At 37.7% G+C, this 21,649-nt stretch overlaps 1 protein-coding gene across 1 annotated transcript; it reads right to left on the bottom strand.

Annotated features, from left to right (window-relative positions):
- Positions 1-48: 48 nt before the first annotated feature.
- Positions 49-4,399, bottom strand: LOC131535846 (zinc finger protein 836-like). The gene is made up of 4 exons (XM_058768351.1): positions 4,322-4,399; positions 2,052-2,481; positions 1,722-1,888; positions 49-1,308 (listed from the first exon to the last, which is right to left on the bottom strand). Exons 1-4 carry the CDS (start codon positions 4,397-4,399, stop codon positions 124-126), a joined length of 1,860 nt encoding a protein of 619 aa, XP_058624334.1. The 3' UTR covers positions 49-123.
- Between the last annotated feature and the right edge of the window lie 17,250 nt (positions 4,400-21,649).

Raw genomic sequence — 21,649 nt, forward strand, 5'->3', positions numbered from 1 at the left:
CTTTATTCACTGTGAAAACTTTAGATAATGTTTCTTTGTCATGTCGCTTGTTATGACAGATTTATCCAGATGATATTCTGTTGCTTGATGCATTATTGTGTCACATTTGTTGAGGACGCAGCATCAGACCTGAAAGATCTGAAGATGATCTACTTGCTGTGAATGTTTTTTTGTATGACTGTGTAGAGCAGATGAATGATTGAAACGCTTCCCACATGCAGTGCAGTGATACGGTTTCTCTCCAGTGTGGATGCTCTCGTGTCTTTTCAGGTCTCCTGACTGACTGAATCTCTTGTCACAGTGTGAACACTTGTAAGGTTTCTCTCCAGTGTGGATCCTCTGGTGCTTTTTTAAACAGCTCGCTGTAGTAAAAGTCTTCTCACACTCAAAGCACATGTACTCTCTCACAGCAGTGTGTATTTTCTGATGCACTTTCAAATGTTGTAGATGTGAAAAACTCTTTCCACACAAATGACATGAATGTGGCTTCTCCTTTGTATGAACTTTAGTGTGGATGTTCATGTGATTCTTAAGGGTTGATGATTGTGAGAAACGCTTCCCGCACTGATCACAAGTGAACGGTTTCTCTCCAGAATGAACATTCATGTGTGATGAAAGGTATCCTTTTTTTCTAAAATTCTTCCCGCACTTATCACATGTGTGCCTCTTCTCTCCAGTGTGGATTTTCATGTGATAATTAAGGGTTGATGATTGTGAGAAACTCTTCCCGCACTGATCACATGTGTGTGGTTTCTCTCCAGTGTGAATCATCTCATGCAGTTTTAAACAGCTCGCTGTAGTAAAAGTCTTCTCACACTCAAAGCACATGTACTCTCTCACACCAGTGTGTATTTTATGATGTACTTTTAAATGTTCTAGACGTGAAAAACTCTTTCCACACAAATGACATGAATGTGGCTTCTCCTTTGAATGAACTCTCAGGTGCTCCTTCAGGACTGAAGCTCTCAGAAATGTTTTGCCGCATTGATCACATGTGTACAGTTTCTCTCCAGTGTGGATGTTCATGTGCATCTTAAGGTTTGCTGATTGTGTGAAACTCTTCCCGCACTGATCACAAGTAAAAGGTTTCTCTCCAGAATGAACTCTCATGTGTGATGTAAGTTTTCCTTTTTGTGTGAAACTCTTCCCGCACTGATCACATGTGTGCGGTTTCTCTCCAGTGTGGATCCTCTCATGTGTTTTCAGGTGTCCTGACCGACTGAATCTCTTGTCACAGTGTGAACACTTGTAAGGTTTCTCTCCAGTATGAACTCTCATGTGTGCCGTAAGGTCTCCTTTTGTGTGAAACTCTTCCGCACTGATCACATGTGTGCGGTTTCTCTCCAGTGTGAATCATCTCATGCAGTTTTAAACAGCTCGCTGTAGTAAAAGTCTTCTCACACTCAAAGCACATGTACTCTCACACCAGTGTGTATTTTATGATGTACTTTTAAATGTTCTAGACGTGAAAACTCTTTCCACACAAATGACATGAATGTGGCTTCTCCTTTGAATGAACTCTCAGGTGCTCCTTCAGGACTGAAGCTCTCAGAAATGTTTTGCCGCATTGATCACATGTGTACAGTTTCTCTCAGTGTGGATGTTCATGTGCATCTTAAGGTTTGCTGATTGTGTGAAACTCTTCCGCACTGATCACAAGTAAAGGTTTCTCTCCAGAATGAACTCTCATGTGTGATGTAAGTTTTCCTTTTGTGTGAAACTCTTCCGCACTGATCACATGTGTGCGGTTTCTCTCCAGTGTGGATCCTCTCATGTGTTTTCAGGTGTCCTGACCGACTGAATCTCTTGTCACAGTGTGAACACTTGTAAGGTTTCTCTCCAGTATGAACTCTTATGTGTGCCGTAAGGTCTCCTTTTGTGTGAAACTCTTCCGCACTGATCACATGTGTGCGGTTTCTCTCCAGTGTGAATCATCTCATGCAGTTTTAAACAGCTCGCTGTAGTAAAAGTCTTCTCACACTCAAAGCACATGTACTCTCACACCAGTGTGTATTTTATGATGTACTTTTAAATGTTCTAGACGTGAAAACTCTTTCCACACAAATGACATGAATGTGGCTTCTCCTTTGAATGAACTCTCAGGTGCTCCTTCAGGACTGAAGCTCTCAGAAATGTTTTGCCGCATTGATCACATGTGTACAGTTTCTCTCCAGTGTGGATGTTCATGTGCATCTTAAGGTTTGCTGATTGTGTGAAACTCTTCCCGCACTGATCACAAGTAAAAGGTTTCTCTCCAGAATGAACTCTCATGTGTGATGTAAGTTTTCCTTTTTGTGTGAAACTCTTCCCGCACTGATCACATGTGTGCGGTTTCTCTCCAGTGTGGATCCTCTCATGTGTTTTCAGGTGTCCTGACCGACTGAATCTCTTGTCACAGTGTGAACACTTGTAAGGTTTCTCTCCAGTATGAACTCTTATGTGAAGCTCAAGATGACGTTTGTTTGTCAATCTCTTTCCACACTGAGTGCAGGTGAAAGATTTCTTGGCTCTTCTTTTCTTTAAAACTTTCTGAGTTTGAGAGCAACTCAAAGTTTTTTTTCCAGTTCTGAAGTGATTTTTTCTCTCAACTTCACTCAATTCTTCATTCTCCTCGTTTTCTTCAATCAACTCTGAAATAAAGGTAAAAATGGTTTATTTTCATTAACTCATAAAAAAAGAAATGTGAAAAGACAAACACGATCCCTGATGTAACAGCAGAAAGTAGACAATTGCTATACAACATTTTGATGAAGTTTTATAAATACATCTAGTACATTTTATATATACATCTCTGAAACTTCTTCATTCATCAATGAATGAGGTACATTGATCTTCAAATTATGATTTTTAAAACATTATAGGCACAAATCCCATGTTTCTATAGAGAGAACTATTAAATATGTTTGATCAACTAGACAGTTATCTAACAAATAATTTTGTTGAAAAAAAGTACCCAGTTTACAGAAAGTGTCTCTTATTATTTGATTATTCAGCTACATTATTGCAGAGCTCTAAATAATTTTCCAATTACAACACAAACAATCTAAATCTGCTTGAAGCGTTATAACCGTCAGCATTATTAATAAAGAATAAACAGCAACCTGTTTGTTGTTCAGTATCTTCAGTGTGTTTGATTCTGCAGGGTTCTGGATCTCTCATCTTCTCTCTGTCCTCTTTAATAAACTCAGCTCTTCCTGATGCTCTGATGCTCGTCTTCACTTGTAAACTGATGGGAATATTCCAGCATTTACTGCTGAATGTGTGATTGTTGTGAGGAGCTTCACTGAACATGAATTTCTGTGTGGAAGAAGCAGATTTGCCAAAATCAACAAGAAATCAGTTTACTTATTTTTAACCACCATATTGACCCGAATATAAGAGGCCCCCGCTTTTTCCAGATGTACCTTTTGGAAAAAGGCTTTTTGAAAATATGGCCGCCAGCCAAATCACCCTGCAGCCCAAGACTGGCATTAATATAAGTAAAGCAGATGTCCTCCAGATTCTATCGTTGAAGCCTTAAAAAGTGTACAAAAAGCCCCCCACCCTCAATAAAAAGCACTTGAATCAAATATGATACCTAACCTTTTTATTTATACATTTCATTTTAAAATGTGTTTTACTTGCGTTTTTTCTCAATTCTGTCACCGATGGAATTTTGGTTCCTTGCTGCTGGCTTGCTTAGTTGGAGACACTTCATTTCCAGCGATATTGTCGACATGATCGCACAGAAACTATGTAAACTGAACTGAGCTGGACGATGACATCACTGAATTCAATAATGAACTGCCTTTAATTGAAAATTGAGTGTTTACTTTTGTCCTTTTGCATTATTGACACACTATTTTCCTATTTGATACTGTAAAGCTGCTTTGACACAATCTGTACTGCTAAAAGCGCTATATAAATAAAGGTGACTTGACTTGACTATATAGCCTACACAAATCAAGTGTAAGTGCATTAGTTAACTGAAACTGAAAGTAAGTGTTCTGTTAGAGGAGTAAAACATCAGCACAATTTACATGTTATCTGAGGAACTTCTTTTTAAGCATTAAAAAAATGGCGTAGTGTGTTTGCTTTTTGAATTTGAACACAAACTTCTTTGCTTTTAATTTTTTAGCTGTTTTGCTAGTCAGCGTGATGTCATTCACTGTACGCGCAAATTCAATTCATGGCATTTGGGCACGTCATCGGCGCTCACGCTCTTTTAAACTCGTAATAGACCGGTGAACGATCTGTCCAGAAATGTCCCTGATGGACAGAACCATTTTATATTTAGAATACATTGCAATCACTACAAAACAGATGACGACAACTCACACACCTGCATTAGGAGCTGTACTTCTTTGCGTGTCTGTTTAGCCTTTTGCTTCAGCACCTGAAGGAAGCGTTCAGCAAACATTCAGAATGCAGGACCCGCTTTGAAACGGCAACATTAATTGGTTTAATGCGGGTGAGCGACAATTCAACAATATCCAATGAACAATGAGGCTAGTTTTTCTGCCCGTCTTGACTGCTGGACCGGCGTATAGGGGATGTCACGGTTATGGAGGCCCCTCCTCAATCGCCTGCTCTGCCTATAGCTAGCGCCGGCCCTGCTGTTGTCTCTTTGTAAATCATTACATTACTATAATAACAGTAGCAGCGTCGGCACAAAGAGCACATCAATTTAAAATGCTCATTCGTTAACACTACACTCACATAAGGGGCAATTTTTTGAAATTGAGATTTATACATCATCTGAATAAATAATCTTTCCATTGATTTATGGCTTGTTAGGATCGGACAATATTTGGCTGAGATACAACTATTTGAAAATCTGGAATCTGACGGTGCAAAAAAACATAGAGAAAATCACCTTTAAAGTTGTCCAAATGAAGTTCTCAGCAATGCATATTACAAAAAAAAAAAAAATGTTTTGATATGTTTACAGTAGAAAATTTACAAAATATCTTCATAAAACATCTTTGCTTAATATACTAATGTTTTTTGGCATAAAACAAAATGGATCATTTTGACCCATACAATGTATTGTTGGCTATAGTGTAAGACAGTGGTTCTCAACCTTTTTTTCATGTCCTCCCCCTACGTACACATAAGGTAATCTGATATTTTAACATTACACAAAGATAATGCAAGTAAATACAAAATGCAGTTTTTAAATTATGATTTCATTTATTAAGGGAAAAAAGGTGTCCAAACCTACCTGGCCCTACGTGAAAAATGAATTGCCCCCTCCTGTTAAATCATGAAAGAACTGTGATTAATCACATTATTTTAGAAAGCTGAGTTAAATTTCTCTTGCCAAACCCAGGCCTGATTACTGCCAGACCTGTTGAATCAAGAAATCACTTAAATAGAACCTGTCTGACAAAGTGAAGCATGTTTAAAGAGCAACACATCATTCCGCAATCTTAAGAAATTCATAAACCGATGAGAAACAAAATAGTTTACATGTATCAGTCTGGAAATGGTTATAAAGCCATTTCTAAGGCTTTGGGACTCCAGCAAACCATGGTCAGAGCCATTATCCACAAATGGAGAAAACTTGGAACAGTGGTGAACCTCCCCAGGAGTGGCCGGCCTACCAAAATTACTCCAAGAGCACAAAGACGACTCATCCAGGAGGTCATAAAGGAACCCAGAACAACATCTAAAGAACTGCAGGCCTCACTTAAGGTCAGTGTTCATGATTCAACAATAAGAAAGAGACTGGGCAAAAACAGCATCCATGGGAGAGTTCCGAGGCAAAAGCCATTGCTGACCAAAAAGAACACAAAGGCTCGTCTCACATTTGCCAAAAAATATCTTGATTATCCCCAAGACTTTTGGGCAAATATTCTGTGGACTGATGCGACAAAAGTTGAACTTTTTGGAAGGTGTGTGTCCCGTTACATCTGGTGTAAAACCAACACAGCATTTCAGAAAAAGAACATCATACCAACAGTAAAATATGGTGGTGGTAGAGTGATGGTCTGAGGCTGCTTTGCAGCTTCAGGACCTGGAAGACTTGCTGTGATAAATGGAACCATGAATTCTGCTGTCTACCAAAAAATCCTGAAGGACAATGTCCGGCCATCTGTTCTTGACCTCAAGCTGAAGCGAACTTGGGTTCTGCAGCAGGACAATGATCCAAAACACACCAGCAAGTCCATCTCTGAATGGCTGAAGAAAAACAAAATGAAGACTTTGGAGTTGCCTAGTCAAATCCTGACCTGAATCCTATTGAGATGCTGTGGCATGACCTTAAAAAGGCGGTTCATGCTCAAAAACCCTCCAATGTGGCTGAATAACAACAATTCTGCAAAGATGAGTGGGCCAAAATTCCTCCACAGCGATGTAATGGACTCATTGCAAGTTATCACAAAAGTTGTTGCTGCTAAGGGTGGCCCAACCAGTTATTAGGTTTAGGGGGCAAGCACTTTTTCACACAGGGCCATGTGGGTTTGGATTTTGTTTTCCCTTCATAATAAAAAACTTCATTTAAAAACTGCATGTTGTGTTTACTTGTGTTATCTTTGATTAATATTTAAATTTTGTTTGTTGATCTGAAACATTAAAGTATGACAAACATGCAAAAAAAATGGGAAGGGGGCCAACACTTTTTCACACCACTGTATATATATATATATATATATATATATATATATATGCAATAATAATAATAATATACATTTTTTGTCTCTTAGAAATGCACATTTGACATTGAGTTGACAGTGATAGTTTCAGTTAGGATGCAGATGTAAATTTATGTTCATTATCAAAATCAGTAACATCTGTAAAAAATTGCAACAACCTCCTTTTTTAATGGTGAAATTTTATTTTTCTGAATGTTTGAGTTTTATAAAAAATTAACCATTGTTCTTCCATACATTTACATCATGATAACCAGAGTTAAAACCACACATATAGCACCTCAATACTGTGGTAAAAATCCAACTATATGGTTTCTAGGTAGCCTATTTATATGTAAAATAGTAGTCTAAATACATTTATTATAAATGCACAAAAGCTAGCCTATAGCTATCACAAACATAGTGTAATTACATTCCATTACTCCTTTAATACATTTAATACAGGTCTACATTAATATAATAAATACCCCACATTTCTGCCACAATACCATGGTGCAGTTAATGTTACTACAGTAAATCCCTGGTAAACGATGGCGATTAATGTACAGGAACCATCACGGTGAGAGAACGAGAAGATGCCCTACGAGACATTTTTCTTGCTGTGCAAGAAGGGATAACCTTTCCAAACACCACCAGAGACAGGCTTGTAGTCTATAAGGATCCAGATTCTGGATTACTGGTCTGCGGTGGCAGAGTGCAAGTCTTTAAATATCTACACAAGGCCACAGCATTAAAATGACATACATATGGATATTGTATGTGTACTCACACACTTTATTTGCTTATATTTTTTAACACTTGATAATTATCTGATCAAAAAAAAAAAAAAAAAGGTTAGTCACACACCGGGCAAAAGCGCAGTGCTGCGTCTAGGAGAACTCAGAGGTATCACACACACACACACACACACACACAACCACCAGATGCCTTGCGTTCAATTCAAGTGGCGGTCTAAAACAATTAATTTAATAGAAAACTATGTGAATGGCGCTCTGTTCGCGGCAGGCTTTTCTGTCAGCTGTATTTAAATGCGAGTCTGGAGTTTCCCAGCGCGCAGTGTCACGTGTCAAAATAAACAACACGTGCTGTCAGTGATTTCTGCCTCTAGAGGCCGCTCTCGTGCTGTATAATGCCAGCGGACCCTTCTCAGCCACTCCAGCAACAGTTGCAAACCGGAAAACTATCGGCATGGATTTTCCGATTGGACAATATTTGGCTGCGATTTTACAACTATTTGAAAATCTGGAATCTGAGGGTGCAAAAAAAATCTAAATATTGAGAAAATCTCCTTTAAAATTGTCCAAATGAAGTTCTTAGTAATGCATATTACTAATCAAAAATTAAGTTTTGATATATTTACAGTAGGACATTTACAAAATATCTTCATGGAACATGATATTTACTTAATATCCTAATGATAATATCCAATAATTTATTGTATTTTTGGGTATTGCTACAAATATACCCCAGCGTCACACCCCAGCCAACATGTATATGTGGGCCCCACATGGTTTATGCTGGGTCTACATGGGTACCAAGTGGGCATGGTCCCAAAATGGGCATCTTATCTGGGGCCCACTTGGGTCAGCGAAGTAGGTCCCACATGGTCAAAAACAGATGGGCTCCCTATGTGGGTCCTAGTTGGGTCACAAATGGGAAATGAGTGCATGGGCTCAAAATGGGCAACACAAATGGGGCCCATATGGGTTTAACCAATGGGTTAGACGTGGGCAAATACAATCAATCCCATATAGGCTGCCTACACTGGCCCAAGGTAAAACCCACATAGGCAACGTCTATATGGGTTCAGAATGGGGAAACACATATGGGGCCCTCTTGGTCAAACCATATGGGTAAAACATGGGCAAACACAATCATTCCCATATAGGTTGCCTACACTGGCCCAAGGTAGCACCCACATAGGCAACTTCTATATGGGTTCTGATGGAGAAGTGCAAACGGGGCCCTCTTGGTCAAACCATATGAGTAAAACATGGGCAAACACAATCATTCCCATATAGGCTGCCTACACTGGCCCAAGGTAGTACCCACAAAGGCAAACTCTATATGGGTTCTGAATGGGAAACACGCACGGAGCCCTCTTTGCCAAACTATATGGGTCAGACATGGGCAAACACAATCAGTCCCATATAGGTTGGCTACATGGGCTTAAGGTAGTACCCACATGGGTAATCTCTGTATGGGTTGTGAATGGGGAAATACATATGGGGTAGTGATGGGTCATTCATGAATGATCTGTTCATTATGTCTGTCATGTGACAAATGAATGAAAGACTTTGAAGGTAAAGTAATTATTTATCTTCCCCATAAAGTATATTTGGCTGCATTATAATGATTTCCTAATTTGGAATATGATCAAGATTGTGTAGGTGGATGTGTTCGGGGAATTTGGCTGGTAAAAATATAATATGTAACGCTACTTAAATGATTGAAACGACTTAAATAAAGATTTGTTCATTTTGATGAACGAGATCAAAGGAAAGAGTCAGTAAGATCAGAACTAATTCGAACTATCGAAGATCACTAATATGGGGCCCTCTTGGGTAAGACATAAGCATTCTGGATAAGACATGAGCAAACATAATCATAATCAACAAATCATATATAGGCTGACTACATGGGCCCTAGGCTGTACACAAATAGATACAGATTGGGCAGTGTGTTTGGGATCTATGTGAGTACAGTATTGACTTTATTCTCCAGAGAAACAAGCGTCACCATCTTCAGAATATTGTCTTTGAACTTGTGCGGTAGCTCTGTATATTTCTATGGCATCGCTGTGTAAGTTATTTAGTTGGTAAAGTAGTTTTATGTATTGTAGAGTTAACGAAAGTTATCGTAAACATTGTAATGTTTAAAGCAAATGTCTTGACAAATGTCAGTTGACCAGGAAGATTTTAAAACAAGCGGTTCATTTATAAATCTGTCTGATCACAGAAGATGGCAAACACAGCACTAAAAAGGGGCGGGGCTAAGGTGAAAAGGCAACTCCAGACCTGGAGGGCCGGAGTATAGCAGACTTTAATTTCAACAAACACACTTGTCTCTAATTCACAAATAATTTTGAACACTGTGATTAGCTTGTTTGGTGTGTTTGGTTAGAGATAGAACTAAACTCAACAGTACATTTAGAATTGTTGGAAGAGTTCATGATCGAGTCAGGAGTTGAAGAGCCCTGGAATATACAAACCAAATTAAACCCAGTGTGCCATCAGCAATGGCCTGCAAAGCACATGCTTATCTCCATATAGTTATTTCAAAATCTAAATGGTTCAAAATATCCAGAAAACGGTCATTGTGCAATATGAAGAACGGGTTAAAGAAGGCTAATTATCTATCAAAATAATGGGATTATAGTGGTTTTGAGATGCAGAACTCAAACCCCTAGCAACAGCTGCCTGATTCCACAGAAGTACTCCAGAATTTTATGGTCAGTTGGTTAGTAACAGATAATGAAATAGCCCAAGCGAAGAAAGATAGAATGGAAATTCATGTTTCTGATGGGAAAATCCAATGTAAATCCAGAAATTGTATTTACAGCATGATACAGGAGTTCAGAATGAAGTGCCCTTTCATTCAGTTAGCATATTGTGTTTTGTGTTGAGTTTTCTTTTTGGACCAACAGTACAGACTTTTCTTTTCAGTCTAGTCGGCACATGACCGACCTTCAAAGTTGAAATAGGATTGAAATAATGTCAGTTGCTGTTTTAAAGTTGACACAATGTTGATATAAAGTTTATTGCCAAATCATTGAAAAATGATTTTAACAAAAACAAATCATTAAAAAAAAAAAAAAAAAGACAATTAAAATATCTGTTGAATCAATGTCATGTCATTAACAAGAAATATCTGCCTTGAATTATTATGATCATTAATATATTATTTATTAGCATTTTATGATATTTTGATCAAAACACCTCTTCAAAAATCCAAATGTAAATGTACAAATATAATTATTATCATTAGTAACAATAATTAGAATGGATGCAGTTTTAATCTCAAAAGAGCAGTGAGATTTTGTGTGTATTTACAATTGTGTGTGTGTGCCTACAGTTTACCATGCATTATTGAACTTTTATTCATACACTGTCATCAGAACACTATTTGACCAATTTATCAAATAATACAGCCTAAAACAATAAAACAATGCACATGTTTCTTTAATAATAATACAAAAATAAAAATAAAAATAAAAACTCTTTACTTTCGTTACCACTCTGAAACAATTGCAATTGGTTGTTTCACCTGGTTGCTCTCATCATGATTGGTTAATCTGACTGTCATCCACGAAACTGGCCAATGACAAAAGTGAGCACCTTCTTACTAGTAAATTTGAAAATATGTCAGTTTGGTGATGTGCTTGATTGCGAGATTACTCGATCAATTCCGGTTATGTGCCTGTTAAAGTCTTATTTTAAATTAATTTGAGTTGTGGCATGTCAATGGAGAACAGAAGCTGGAGTGTGAACACAGAAGAAGGGGCAGACTGGATGTGCTCCTGCAAACATGGCGATATCAGGTAACAAAACATTTTTAGTCAAACCATAGTAACGTTATGTTTTGTGTCCATAATTTATGTGTGTGAGAAGAAATCAAAGTGAGAGTCTATAATTGGGATTAGCGTATTAGCGCTGGCTAGTAAGTTATGTATTTCAATCCAGCATCTGAGTTTGCTGTGTGTTTGTATTAATGACAGCTAAATTAGTTTAAAACTCAAACTCGTGAGAAGTAAAGGAGCATCGGAATAAGTAAAGTGAATGAGAAAACAATTTACACTCAGAGACACTGGAATCTATAGGATAGTTGAGAAATGTTATATATGTTGTGTCGATGACCGTTTCTGAGTGATTTTTTTTCTTTTTTTTCTTTTTCTTTACACCTCTTCAAATATTGATAAATGATAATGATAAGATATTGGTTTACATTTTAAATCAAGCACACGTTTTTCAGGGGAAACAGTCACCCAACACAGAGACTAAGTTACAGTAAGATGTTATTCAGTTTTAACCTTTTCTAGACCTCACATTGGGATTAATATCTGTAGTATTAAGTATGATTCTAATCATTATAAGTACATTTGTAAGACATTTCCCCACTGGTGATAGAAAATGTGAGTAACTTTTTTTTTTTTCCTCCTGTTGTCTTTCTTCCTCTGAGGTGGCACAAAGAAAGAGAAATAGAACTTGTCACCATCATCAGTCCTTTATTTCATTCACTTGGGAACATCACAACCTTCAGATGTGTCTTATCAGGATAAATGCAGCTGCAGGGAAAATTATTTGAAGGTAGGTTTGTTTGTGGTGTACAAATTGGCTTTTTTTTTTAAAAACTACAGTTGTGTTTACCTTGCTATGATATCTATGGAAAGGGTCCATTTTTGTGAATCCTCTTTGTCTTTCTTTTGGGGATTCACATTTTTCTGATCAGCTTGTCATGCATTAGGTTTATGTTAAAATTTTCAATCATTACTAACAGTTTCAAAGCTGACAATTTATGTTGTCTAAATGGCGCATAATGGCAAATGGCAGTACAATTTAAATACATTTTGTTTAAAGGAATGGTTAAAAAAAATAATGATTTTTTATTTTAAGGACTCGTCAGCCCCATCCTTCTCCAGATTCACCAAGGATCCAGCTGAAGCCCCGTTCACACTACAAGCGACACTCAACGACAAAGCAACATGATCCCATTCATTTCAATGGAGAGCTGGCGATTTCCGGCGACAGAGGCCGTTAGCAACTGGATGGGGTGTGTCCAACGACGCGACAAAGTTCAGATTCATTCAACTTTACTATATTTAGTCTTTTGCCTCAAATGTTTTTATTTAGCGGCAAGAAACCTGATTCGCTGTGAAGGCAACCAGTAGTGAGAACAACCTAGCAACCTCATCACCAGCCCCTGTGACTGCAGCTTCATTACTGGCCATTTGGAGGAGGATTGTCCTTTATCTGCTACACTGCACTGCCACTTCTGGTATGGATTCACAGACCTTTTGTGATATGTGAGATGTTTACTTAAAGGGACAGTTCACCCCAAAATGAAAGTTCTACCATCATTTACCCTTCAGCACCCTTATGTTTTTTCAAACCTGTATGAAGTTCTTTCTTCTGTTGAAGACAAAAAGATATTTTGAAGAATGTTGATAACCAAACAGTTCATAGTAGCCATTGACTTCCATACAGTAGTAGGAGAAAAAAAATTACTGTGGAAATCAGTGGGGCCCGTTAACTGTCTAGTTACCAATGTTTGGAACAACATAAGGGTGAGTGAATGATGACAATTTTCATTTTTGAATGAAATATCCCTTTAATACAATGTATAATTATGATTCTGGATTAAAAGTGTAATGTTTCTCTACAAATATTATCAGAAATATATGGGGACACACATACAGTGCTTTGCGGGAAAAAAAATACACATTTTGTTATGCTGCTGCCTTATGTTAAACTACTGTAGGGAGTGAAATTATTTCCTTTACAAAATTAACTCAGGAACTCACAGATACCATGCAATAAAGCCATGAAACTAACCTGGAGAAGAGATCTCCAAAGACAACAAAAGATCTCCAAAGAGAACAGACAACACCACCCCAACCAAACTTATCTTCTTTGATCATTTATGACCCCCTTCCTCACCCTGCCATCTCTGCATCTCCCTCCTTCTCCCCAAAAGGGTTCACTCAAAGTTCATTAAGAATATGTAAATACCACATATCATGTATCTTGTGAACCTGTTGTTTTTCCCCTTCATGTTTGGTATCATTTTAAAGGTCTCGGTGCGATGGGTAAACTGGTCTCAATTTCACAGCAGTCACTTATATTATGGGAAATATTGGAAACTTAAGTTAACTCTGTGCTTCTGTTGTGGGGGCGGTCTCCTTTCAAAACCTGATAAGCATTGCTCTACAGGTGTGACCATTTGGGGCACGAGAACAGCTCCTAGAGAGGTTTCTCATTCCCCATACATAGATCTAATCTGTTTTGGGGCAGAGAATAAATGTTTATGGGCCTTTTGTTCTGGTAGTATTTAAGGAAAGTTGCAAATCAGTCAGGACGATTTGTAGCCAGATCAGCCCGTAGTGTGGAGGGTATTTAATATGTTCCATACTATGTATCTTCTTCTAGAAGCCAGGTAAACATTTTGTTCTTAGATTCATCTTTGAACAACTGTTATGTATTTTCTTATTTTTGAATTGGCTTCTTATTGTTTTATTATGTAATTGGCAAGATACGTTTACCTGAGTAATAATAAATTGTTATATTTGATTTATTCTGATCTCTTCTGAAATCATTTTTTCAAGTAGATTAATGGTAGGGGTATTTCCGCAAATCTGCGTTCAGGACTGATCACACCAAAGCACTAATGGATGAACCATGGGGAGCACCATGAAGGAGACTTTGGATTTCTGACTGTCGCTGGCTTAACACGGTGTAGCTCTCGTGGTTATAGGAAAAATACACTCTTTGTTATGCGCATGCAGGCGCAGCTCACTTAAAGGTATTATAACCGCTCTGCACCCTCTGAGTAAATTCACAACTGACGAGTTTGTGTCGTGGATTCACTAAATAATCGGCCGAAGTGTAATTCCTATGCGATACCTTGTCCCTAATGAACGAAGAATTGAAAGTATGAGATTTTCGGAATAATCAAATATCTAAGTTAATGTACAATCGATATCTGTGATCAGTTTAATCATAAATATTGTCTAAATTTAATGATCACTTGAAATTGGAGTCAGATCAAGCACGGAGTTAGACTAAAATTGAAACTAGATCCTGATAAATTCAGAAGTGCAAGTAAAAGACCGAATACGCGTTAGACCTTCGACCAGGCCGCTGGATTCCGTTGTTTGGGCTAGCGGGTGGAGCCTTACAGTTGGTGACCCCGACGTGATCTCCCGTTTCATATCGGCGAGGGTCTTTTCAGCGCAATGTCTAAAAAAGCTCCGGAAATAGGTTTGAGCTTCTTGCTTTTCTCCAGCTGCTGCGGTAAGTCACTTCTTATTTACCTTTTTAGAATTATTGAGGGAAAGTTTAAACGCACCCCATATAGACACATTTGTAGAATGAGTCGGAATACTCATCATTAGACCGGAGACCGTAGAAATCCGGTGGGAATAAGAATTAGACAAAATCACATGATTCGACAGGGACATGATAGCAGCAGAGTAGATGAGGAACGAAGTCTCTTGAACCAAAATTAAAATTAGAATAACATCATCCAAATTTTATTCTGGTGCTCAACAGAGGGCTGTAAATTGCAACCTAAATTCTGAGATGAATAATTTCCTGTCACTATTGTCTATTGGCCTTACAATAATAACTTTGCCACATTTGAAAAGCAAACATTTATGTGCAAAGAATTTAAGAGAAATTGTGATTAGATGAACTAAAAAGATAATTAATTTATCACTGGAATCTTTTGTATGTGAAAGTGAAGTCGGGCAAGACAGAGCAATGAAATTAAAAATTTGAGAACTTTAAAAGAAACTCTAATCTGGCAAACAATATGTCTCAGTCCGAGAGAACTGCTGCTTCCATGCAGAAGTCTCGGTCACTGTAAAATGAAGAGACATTAGAAATTCAAAATCTAATGTAATGCACACAATGACAATTTTGATGAGGCTTGTAGCCAGGCCTGAGGGTTAAACCCATTCAGAAGACATGCACTACTTTTCCTGTGGGAGAATTAGTTAAACAGTCAAATTAATCAAACTAAATATATTGAAAATATCTGAGATCACAATATTTGGCTCAACAACACTGTTCAAAGCTCAGTCTTAACAAATACAGCCTATAGCTTGGGTTTATTTTAGATTTGACAAAAATCACTACACATTTGTTTGATTCTTAGTCTTTGTCTTTAAGCAGACAGACAAACATGAAGAGGCCATAAATCTAAAGCAACATGTGTACTCTGCATTTGCATTTGCTCTGGGTTTGTCCAACCCCCAAACTTTCTTATACTCAAAGAGATTCTCAAGATAATCAAGTTAGTGACGTCTTAGCTCATAAGAAAATAGTGTCCAATCCCATGATTGTAGTCACAAAAATCTTCAGATTGAGCAATGATTTGGCCTGTGCCCTCAGTATGTGCTTGCAGTTCATTGAATGTTTACAGCAGCACAATCCACAACTGGCTTCCAGTTTGGTCTGCTTCTGTGCACATGATGCACATGCTAGGACTGCTGTAGCCACAGAGACAAATCTTCAAAAAGATCAGTGAGATGATAACCAGTCATTCTAAACAAGTTGCTCAGGAGGCCCTCCAGAGACCAGTAATAAAAGTATTTTAATTCATACTATTTTTAATGTAATATAACTCATATTATAACAACCTTATAATATATTATATTACAATGGCCAGGCATGGCCTTAATCTCATGTTGATTCAACATTAATTTAGAAGAAGAAAGAAAGTTGTAGAAGAATAAGAGGAATGATCAGAATGTAGAAAGAGGGAATGTGTACGAAGAAAGAAGTTGGGAACACTATTAGTGTTGGAAGATTGGAAAGAGAAACACAGAAGGTGGTGAGAAGCAAGAATTGTTAGAAAGGAAAATGAAAGGAATAATGATCAAACTAATGAGAAAGAGCTTCTTCATCTTCTATTTGTGTAAGAATCTTCAAGGAGAAAAAATAACATGTCCAGAATTTGCTAATCTGATTACAATATCTTGAATAGGCCAAATCCATCCAAGGCCATAAGATGTTTTAAATTTGATTTCATTGATTTGCAACCCAGTAACAAGGGAAGGTATAAGTTTTGTCTTTTCCCTTGCAACAAAACCACAAACACAGTGGTGCAAGTGTTAGCAAACTAAACCATCCCTCTCTGGGAAGGACAACGCATATATGGAATCTGATCAGAGAACTCATTTTTACTGGACATGTGATTAAAGTTGTGTGTAATGTTAAAATCAGGCAGAAATTCACAAGTCTTCACAGACTGCAGAGATGGAAATGGTCAAATTTATGAAGAGAATAAGAAAATATTAATTGCTAAGCTAACATTGCAGCACCAAACCTGACAAGCTAATGCCCTGAAAACAGATCTGACTAATGTAAACAGTAGCATTTAGAAGTTAAATTTCCCAGCAGATCTGGGTGTCATGATGCCTGTAACACAGCAGACTGTGTAAACTCAGCTGTAGCAGCCGCTAAGGTGCAACATGCTTAGACTGTGCTGAAACACTAGCTTCTAGATCTGACCATTAACACTGTTTATTTTGGACTTTTGTTTGCAAAACATGATCATGATAATGATATATGCCTTTGTAAACTAAAACAAATTTGCTCCTGATGATATGCAATCTTGGATCACAACCATCTGCATTAACTGTATGGCTGTGGCCATTACAGGAAAATTAAGATCCACCAGTCTTCAAGCAAATTGTGAAAAGGCTCAAGATTAGGCTGTTTTTCTCTCTGTCTGTTTCCCTTTCAGACTGACTGCCATCTCTGAGGGACAAATTCCACAAGGGTGTCTGGTCCCACCTACAACAACTTGCACGCACACAACAAGGAGACGGGGGTGTAGATACTTCAAGGGGTCATTCACATCTCATAGCAATACACAAGTAGTTACATGACCTCCCAGTGTAGTGCCGGAACAAAAATTATACAACACAGATTATGGTAGGCCAGACATCACCCATCACCTACACACAAACATACAGAACACACTTTCATTATTGCAACTGCACACTATGCTTACTAGGTATTGAACATAAGGACATCCAGGTCTAAACTACTCACAGCATTCAAACCTATCAAGCATTATTGACTTCATACATATAGGTCAAAGGAAATTATTTTTTTATAATTTCATTTCAATGATGGCAAACATTTTTGCAATTTTAAAACCTTGTGCAAATTGTATGGTCTTATGAACGTACCGTATGTAAACACTGTAATGTGCATAGGACTTGCATGGCTACAGTCACACATCAATTAATTTAAATTATATTTACAAATTCTAAGATGAGAACTATTCAGCAATACAACTGGTCTCTTAGGACAAAATATTTATCATGTCCAATCATTGGCATTGTTGTGAACTAGGGGCCCACTAGTTTGCAGCATATGTCTAATGGCAATGCAAATTTATCTAAATAAATAAGATCTGATATGAATATTCAAACCTACATTATCAAGTGTGACTTAGTCTGCACATCAAATGCACCGAGAATGATTGAAAAGTTGAACTACAGATTTTAAATCTCTCTTTCTGTTAATCACATTCTCTGATTGACCTAATTAAAACCTTAGGTCTGCATTAATGCTTCATAATTAAAACAATATAGACAATTTTATGATGGTAATTATGAAATTGTATATTTTTATGTTTAATTATGTGACATATTTTAATTATGCATACCACTGGTAAATATACTGGTTATATTGATTTTGCTACTTCCCTTTTCTTCACCCAGACCAAGAACCTAAATCCAAATTACAATATTTAGTGGTAATAAATAATCTGGTAACCAAATGAGACCTGTCCACTAAATATTTGACTCTGAAAAATGGAGACCTTATTTACCACTCGCACTTTTGACATGATTGTTATTTTGTGTATTTTTGTTTATCGTATAACCCTCTTTTCATCCCACAACATCACCAAAGTCATGAGTGTTTAGTTATTGCATGGTCACTCAGAAGTTGTTTAGATGTCTCGCATGTATTGGAGTATCGTCAGTGAAATGATTCCTTCACCTATGGAGATCTGACAAATTCGGCAAATCACACCTTCTACCTGAAGGTGACTGAAGGCTTCTCAGTGGGTCAGATAAACATCCTGGGGAGGACGGCACTGGACACAGATGTTTCCCCAGAATAGAAGGACACTTTCAACTCGCTTGATCAACTCAACGGACCTGATACAAGAAGTAATCCTACAGACTGATTATCATCACAGCCAGTGCAGGTGGAAACACACCTGACCAAAAGACTGCAGCAACAAAGGATGCTTACGCCCAAAAGACTGGGCATGTCATTGATGTGTATTTTGCAGTGCTTTCCTCAACCTGTCTTAATGTTGTCATTTCAGGTGACCACTCTGCTCCTGTATGCAACAACTAGTGCTGCCCACTCTGCAAAGACTTATAATGAACATCATGCGGAAATCATCTGATTATGGTCCCTTAGGTACCACTCAACGTTTGTCCCAAGGCACCAAGGGATGGACTGTAGGGAGTGAAATTATTTCCTTTACGAAATTAACTCAGGAACTCACAGATACCATGCAATAAAGCCATGAAACTAACCTGGAGAAGAGATCTCCAAAGACAACAAAAGATCTCCAAAGAGAACAGACAACACCACCCTAACCAAACTTATCTTCTTTGATCATTTATGACCCCTTCCTCACCCTGCCATCTCTGCATCTCCTCCTTCTCCCCAAAAGGGTTCACTCAAAGTTCATTAAGAATATGCAAATACCACATATCATGTATCTTGTGAACCTGTTGTTTTCCCTTCATGTTTGGTATCATTTTAAAGGTCTCGGTGCGATGGGTAAACTGGTCTCAATTTCACAGCAGTCACTTATATTATGGGAAATATTGGAAACTTAAGTTAACTCTGTGCTTCTGTTGTGGGTCGGTCTCCTTTCAAAACCTGATAAGCATTGCTCTACAGGTGTGACCATTTGGGGCACGAGAACAGCTCCTAGAGAGGTTTCTCATCCCCATACATAGATCTAATCTGTTTTGGGGCAGAGAATAAATGTTTATGGGCCTTTTGTTCTGGTAGTATTTAAGGGAAAGTTGCAAATCAGTCAGGGCGATTTGTAGCCAGATCAGCCCGTAGTGTGGAGGGTATTTAATATGTTCCATACTATGTATCTTCTTCTCGAAGCCAGGTAAACATTTTGTTCTTAGATTCATCTTTGAACAACTGTTATGTATTTTCTTATTTTTGAATTGGCTTCGTATTGTTTTATTATGTAATTGGCAAGATACGTTTACCTGAGTAATAATAAATTATTATATTTGATTTATTCTGATCTCTTCTGAAATCATTTTTTCAAGTAGATTAATGGTAGGGGTATTTCCGCAAATCTGCGTTCAGGACTGATCACACCAAAGCACTAATGGATGAACCATGGGGAGCACCATGAAGGAGACTTTGGATTTCTGACTGTCGCTGGCTTAACACGGTGTAGCTCTCGTGGTTATAGGAAAAATACACTCTTTGTTATGCGCATGCAGGCGCAGCTCACTTAAAGGTATTATAACCGCTCTGCACCCTCTGAGTAAGTTCACAACTGACGAGTTTGTGTCGTGGATTCACTAAATAATCGGCCGAAGTGTAATTCCTATGCGATACCTTGTCCCTAATGAACGAAGAATTGAAAGTATGAGATTTTCGGAATAATCAAATATCTAAGTTAATGTACAATCGATATCTGTGATCAGTTTAATCATAAATATTGTCTAAATTTAATGATCACTTGAAATTGGAGTCAGATCAAGCACGGAGTTAGACTAAAATTGAAACTAGATCCTGATAAATTCAGAAGCGCAAGTAAAAGACCGAATACACGTTAGACCTTCGATCAGGCCGCTGGATTCCGTTGTTTGGGCTAGCGGGTGGATCCTTACACTGCTTTAAATTATTTTTTTCCACATCAATCTACACTCCATACACCATACTGACAAAGCAAAAACAGAATTGTCACAACTTCGTAAATGTATTAAACATAAAAAACTGACATAAGTATTCAGTAACTAAATATTTAGCTGAAGAACCTTTAGTCTCAAGTTTTTTTGTTTTTGTTTGATGCGACAAGCTTTGCTCATCAGTATTTGGCAATTATCTGCCATCCTTCTCATCTCTTCACCTCTCAAGCTCTGTCAGGTTGGATGGGGGCGGATGCACATTTTCAGGTTTCTCCCGAAATATTTGATTTTTTTACATATCAAAACTGCTGTGGCAGAAAAAAGGTTTGGAAACCCTGATTTAATCGTTCAGACCATTTTTTTTATTATTATTTATTCAAGATTAAACATTTTAAATAGACTGCAGCCATTTAACATTTTGTCAGAACTTCAAGTAAATTACATTTTATTTTTAGTTGTCTGATCAGAATCGTGATGTCTGAAACAAAAATAAATTGGAATTCTCTATGCATCCAGAATCATGCAGCTCTAACTTATGTCATCATTTAATCACCCTCAAGTTGCTCCAAACCTGTATGAATTTCATTATTCTGCTCAACACAAAAGATATTTTGAAAACGGTTGTGGGGTACCATGGACTTCATATTATTTTTTTCATACTGTGGAGGTCAATGGTGCCTCACAAAAAAAAAAAAACTTTATTATGCATTATTTTGTCGATCTATTCCGTCCATGTCAGAGAATCTGAACATGAGAAACTACCTAACGGAAAAATATCTACATTTACATTTACATTTACATTTAGTCATTTAGCAGACGCTTTTATCCAAAGCGACTTACAATTGGGGAATACATCGGCGATTAATCTTGAAGAGGCAATCAGACATACGAAGTGCTTGCAACACCAAGTCTCAGACATTGTTCAAATAAATACAAACTACCAAAGGAAGGAATAAGTAAAGATAATTTTTTTTTTTTTTTTTTTTTTAAGTTTAGGATGAAGTCAAGTGCTGTCGAAAGAGATGAGTTTTCAGTTGTTGCTTGAAGATTGACAGGGATCCAGCATTCCGGATAGAGGTGGGAAGATCGTTCCACCAGCCAGGAATGGTGAATGAGAATGATCTAGAGTGATTTTGCGCCTCTCTGTGATGGTATCACGAGGCGTCGCTCACTAGCAGATCTCAGATTTCTGGAGGGATGTAGTTTGTTAATAGAGAGTGCAAGTAAACGGGTGCTGAGCCAGTGGTTGTTCTATATGCAAGCATCAGTGTCTTGAACTTGATGCGAGCCGTGATTGGTAGCCAGTGCAGGAGATAAAGAGAGGTGTAACATGGGCTCTTTTGGGCTCGTTGAAGACCAGTCGTGCCGCTGC

Source organism: Onychostoma macrolepis, chromosome 03 (assembly GCF_012432095.1).
Source record: "Onychostoma macrolepis isolate SWU-2019 chromosome 03, ASM1243209v1, whole genome shotgun sequence".
Lineage (NCBI taxonomy): Eukaryota > Metazoa > Chordata > Actinopteri > Cypriniformes > Cyprinidae > Onychostoma > Onychostoma macrolepis.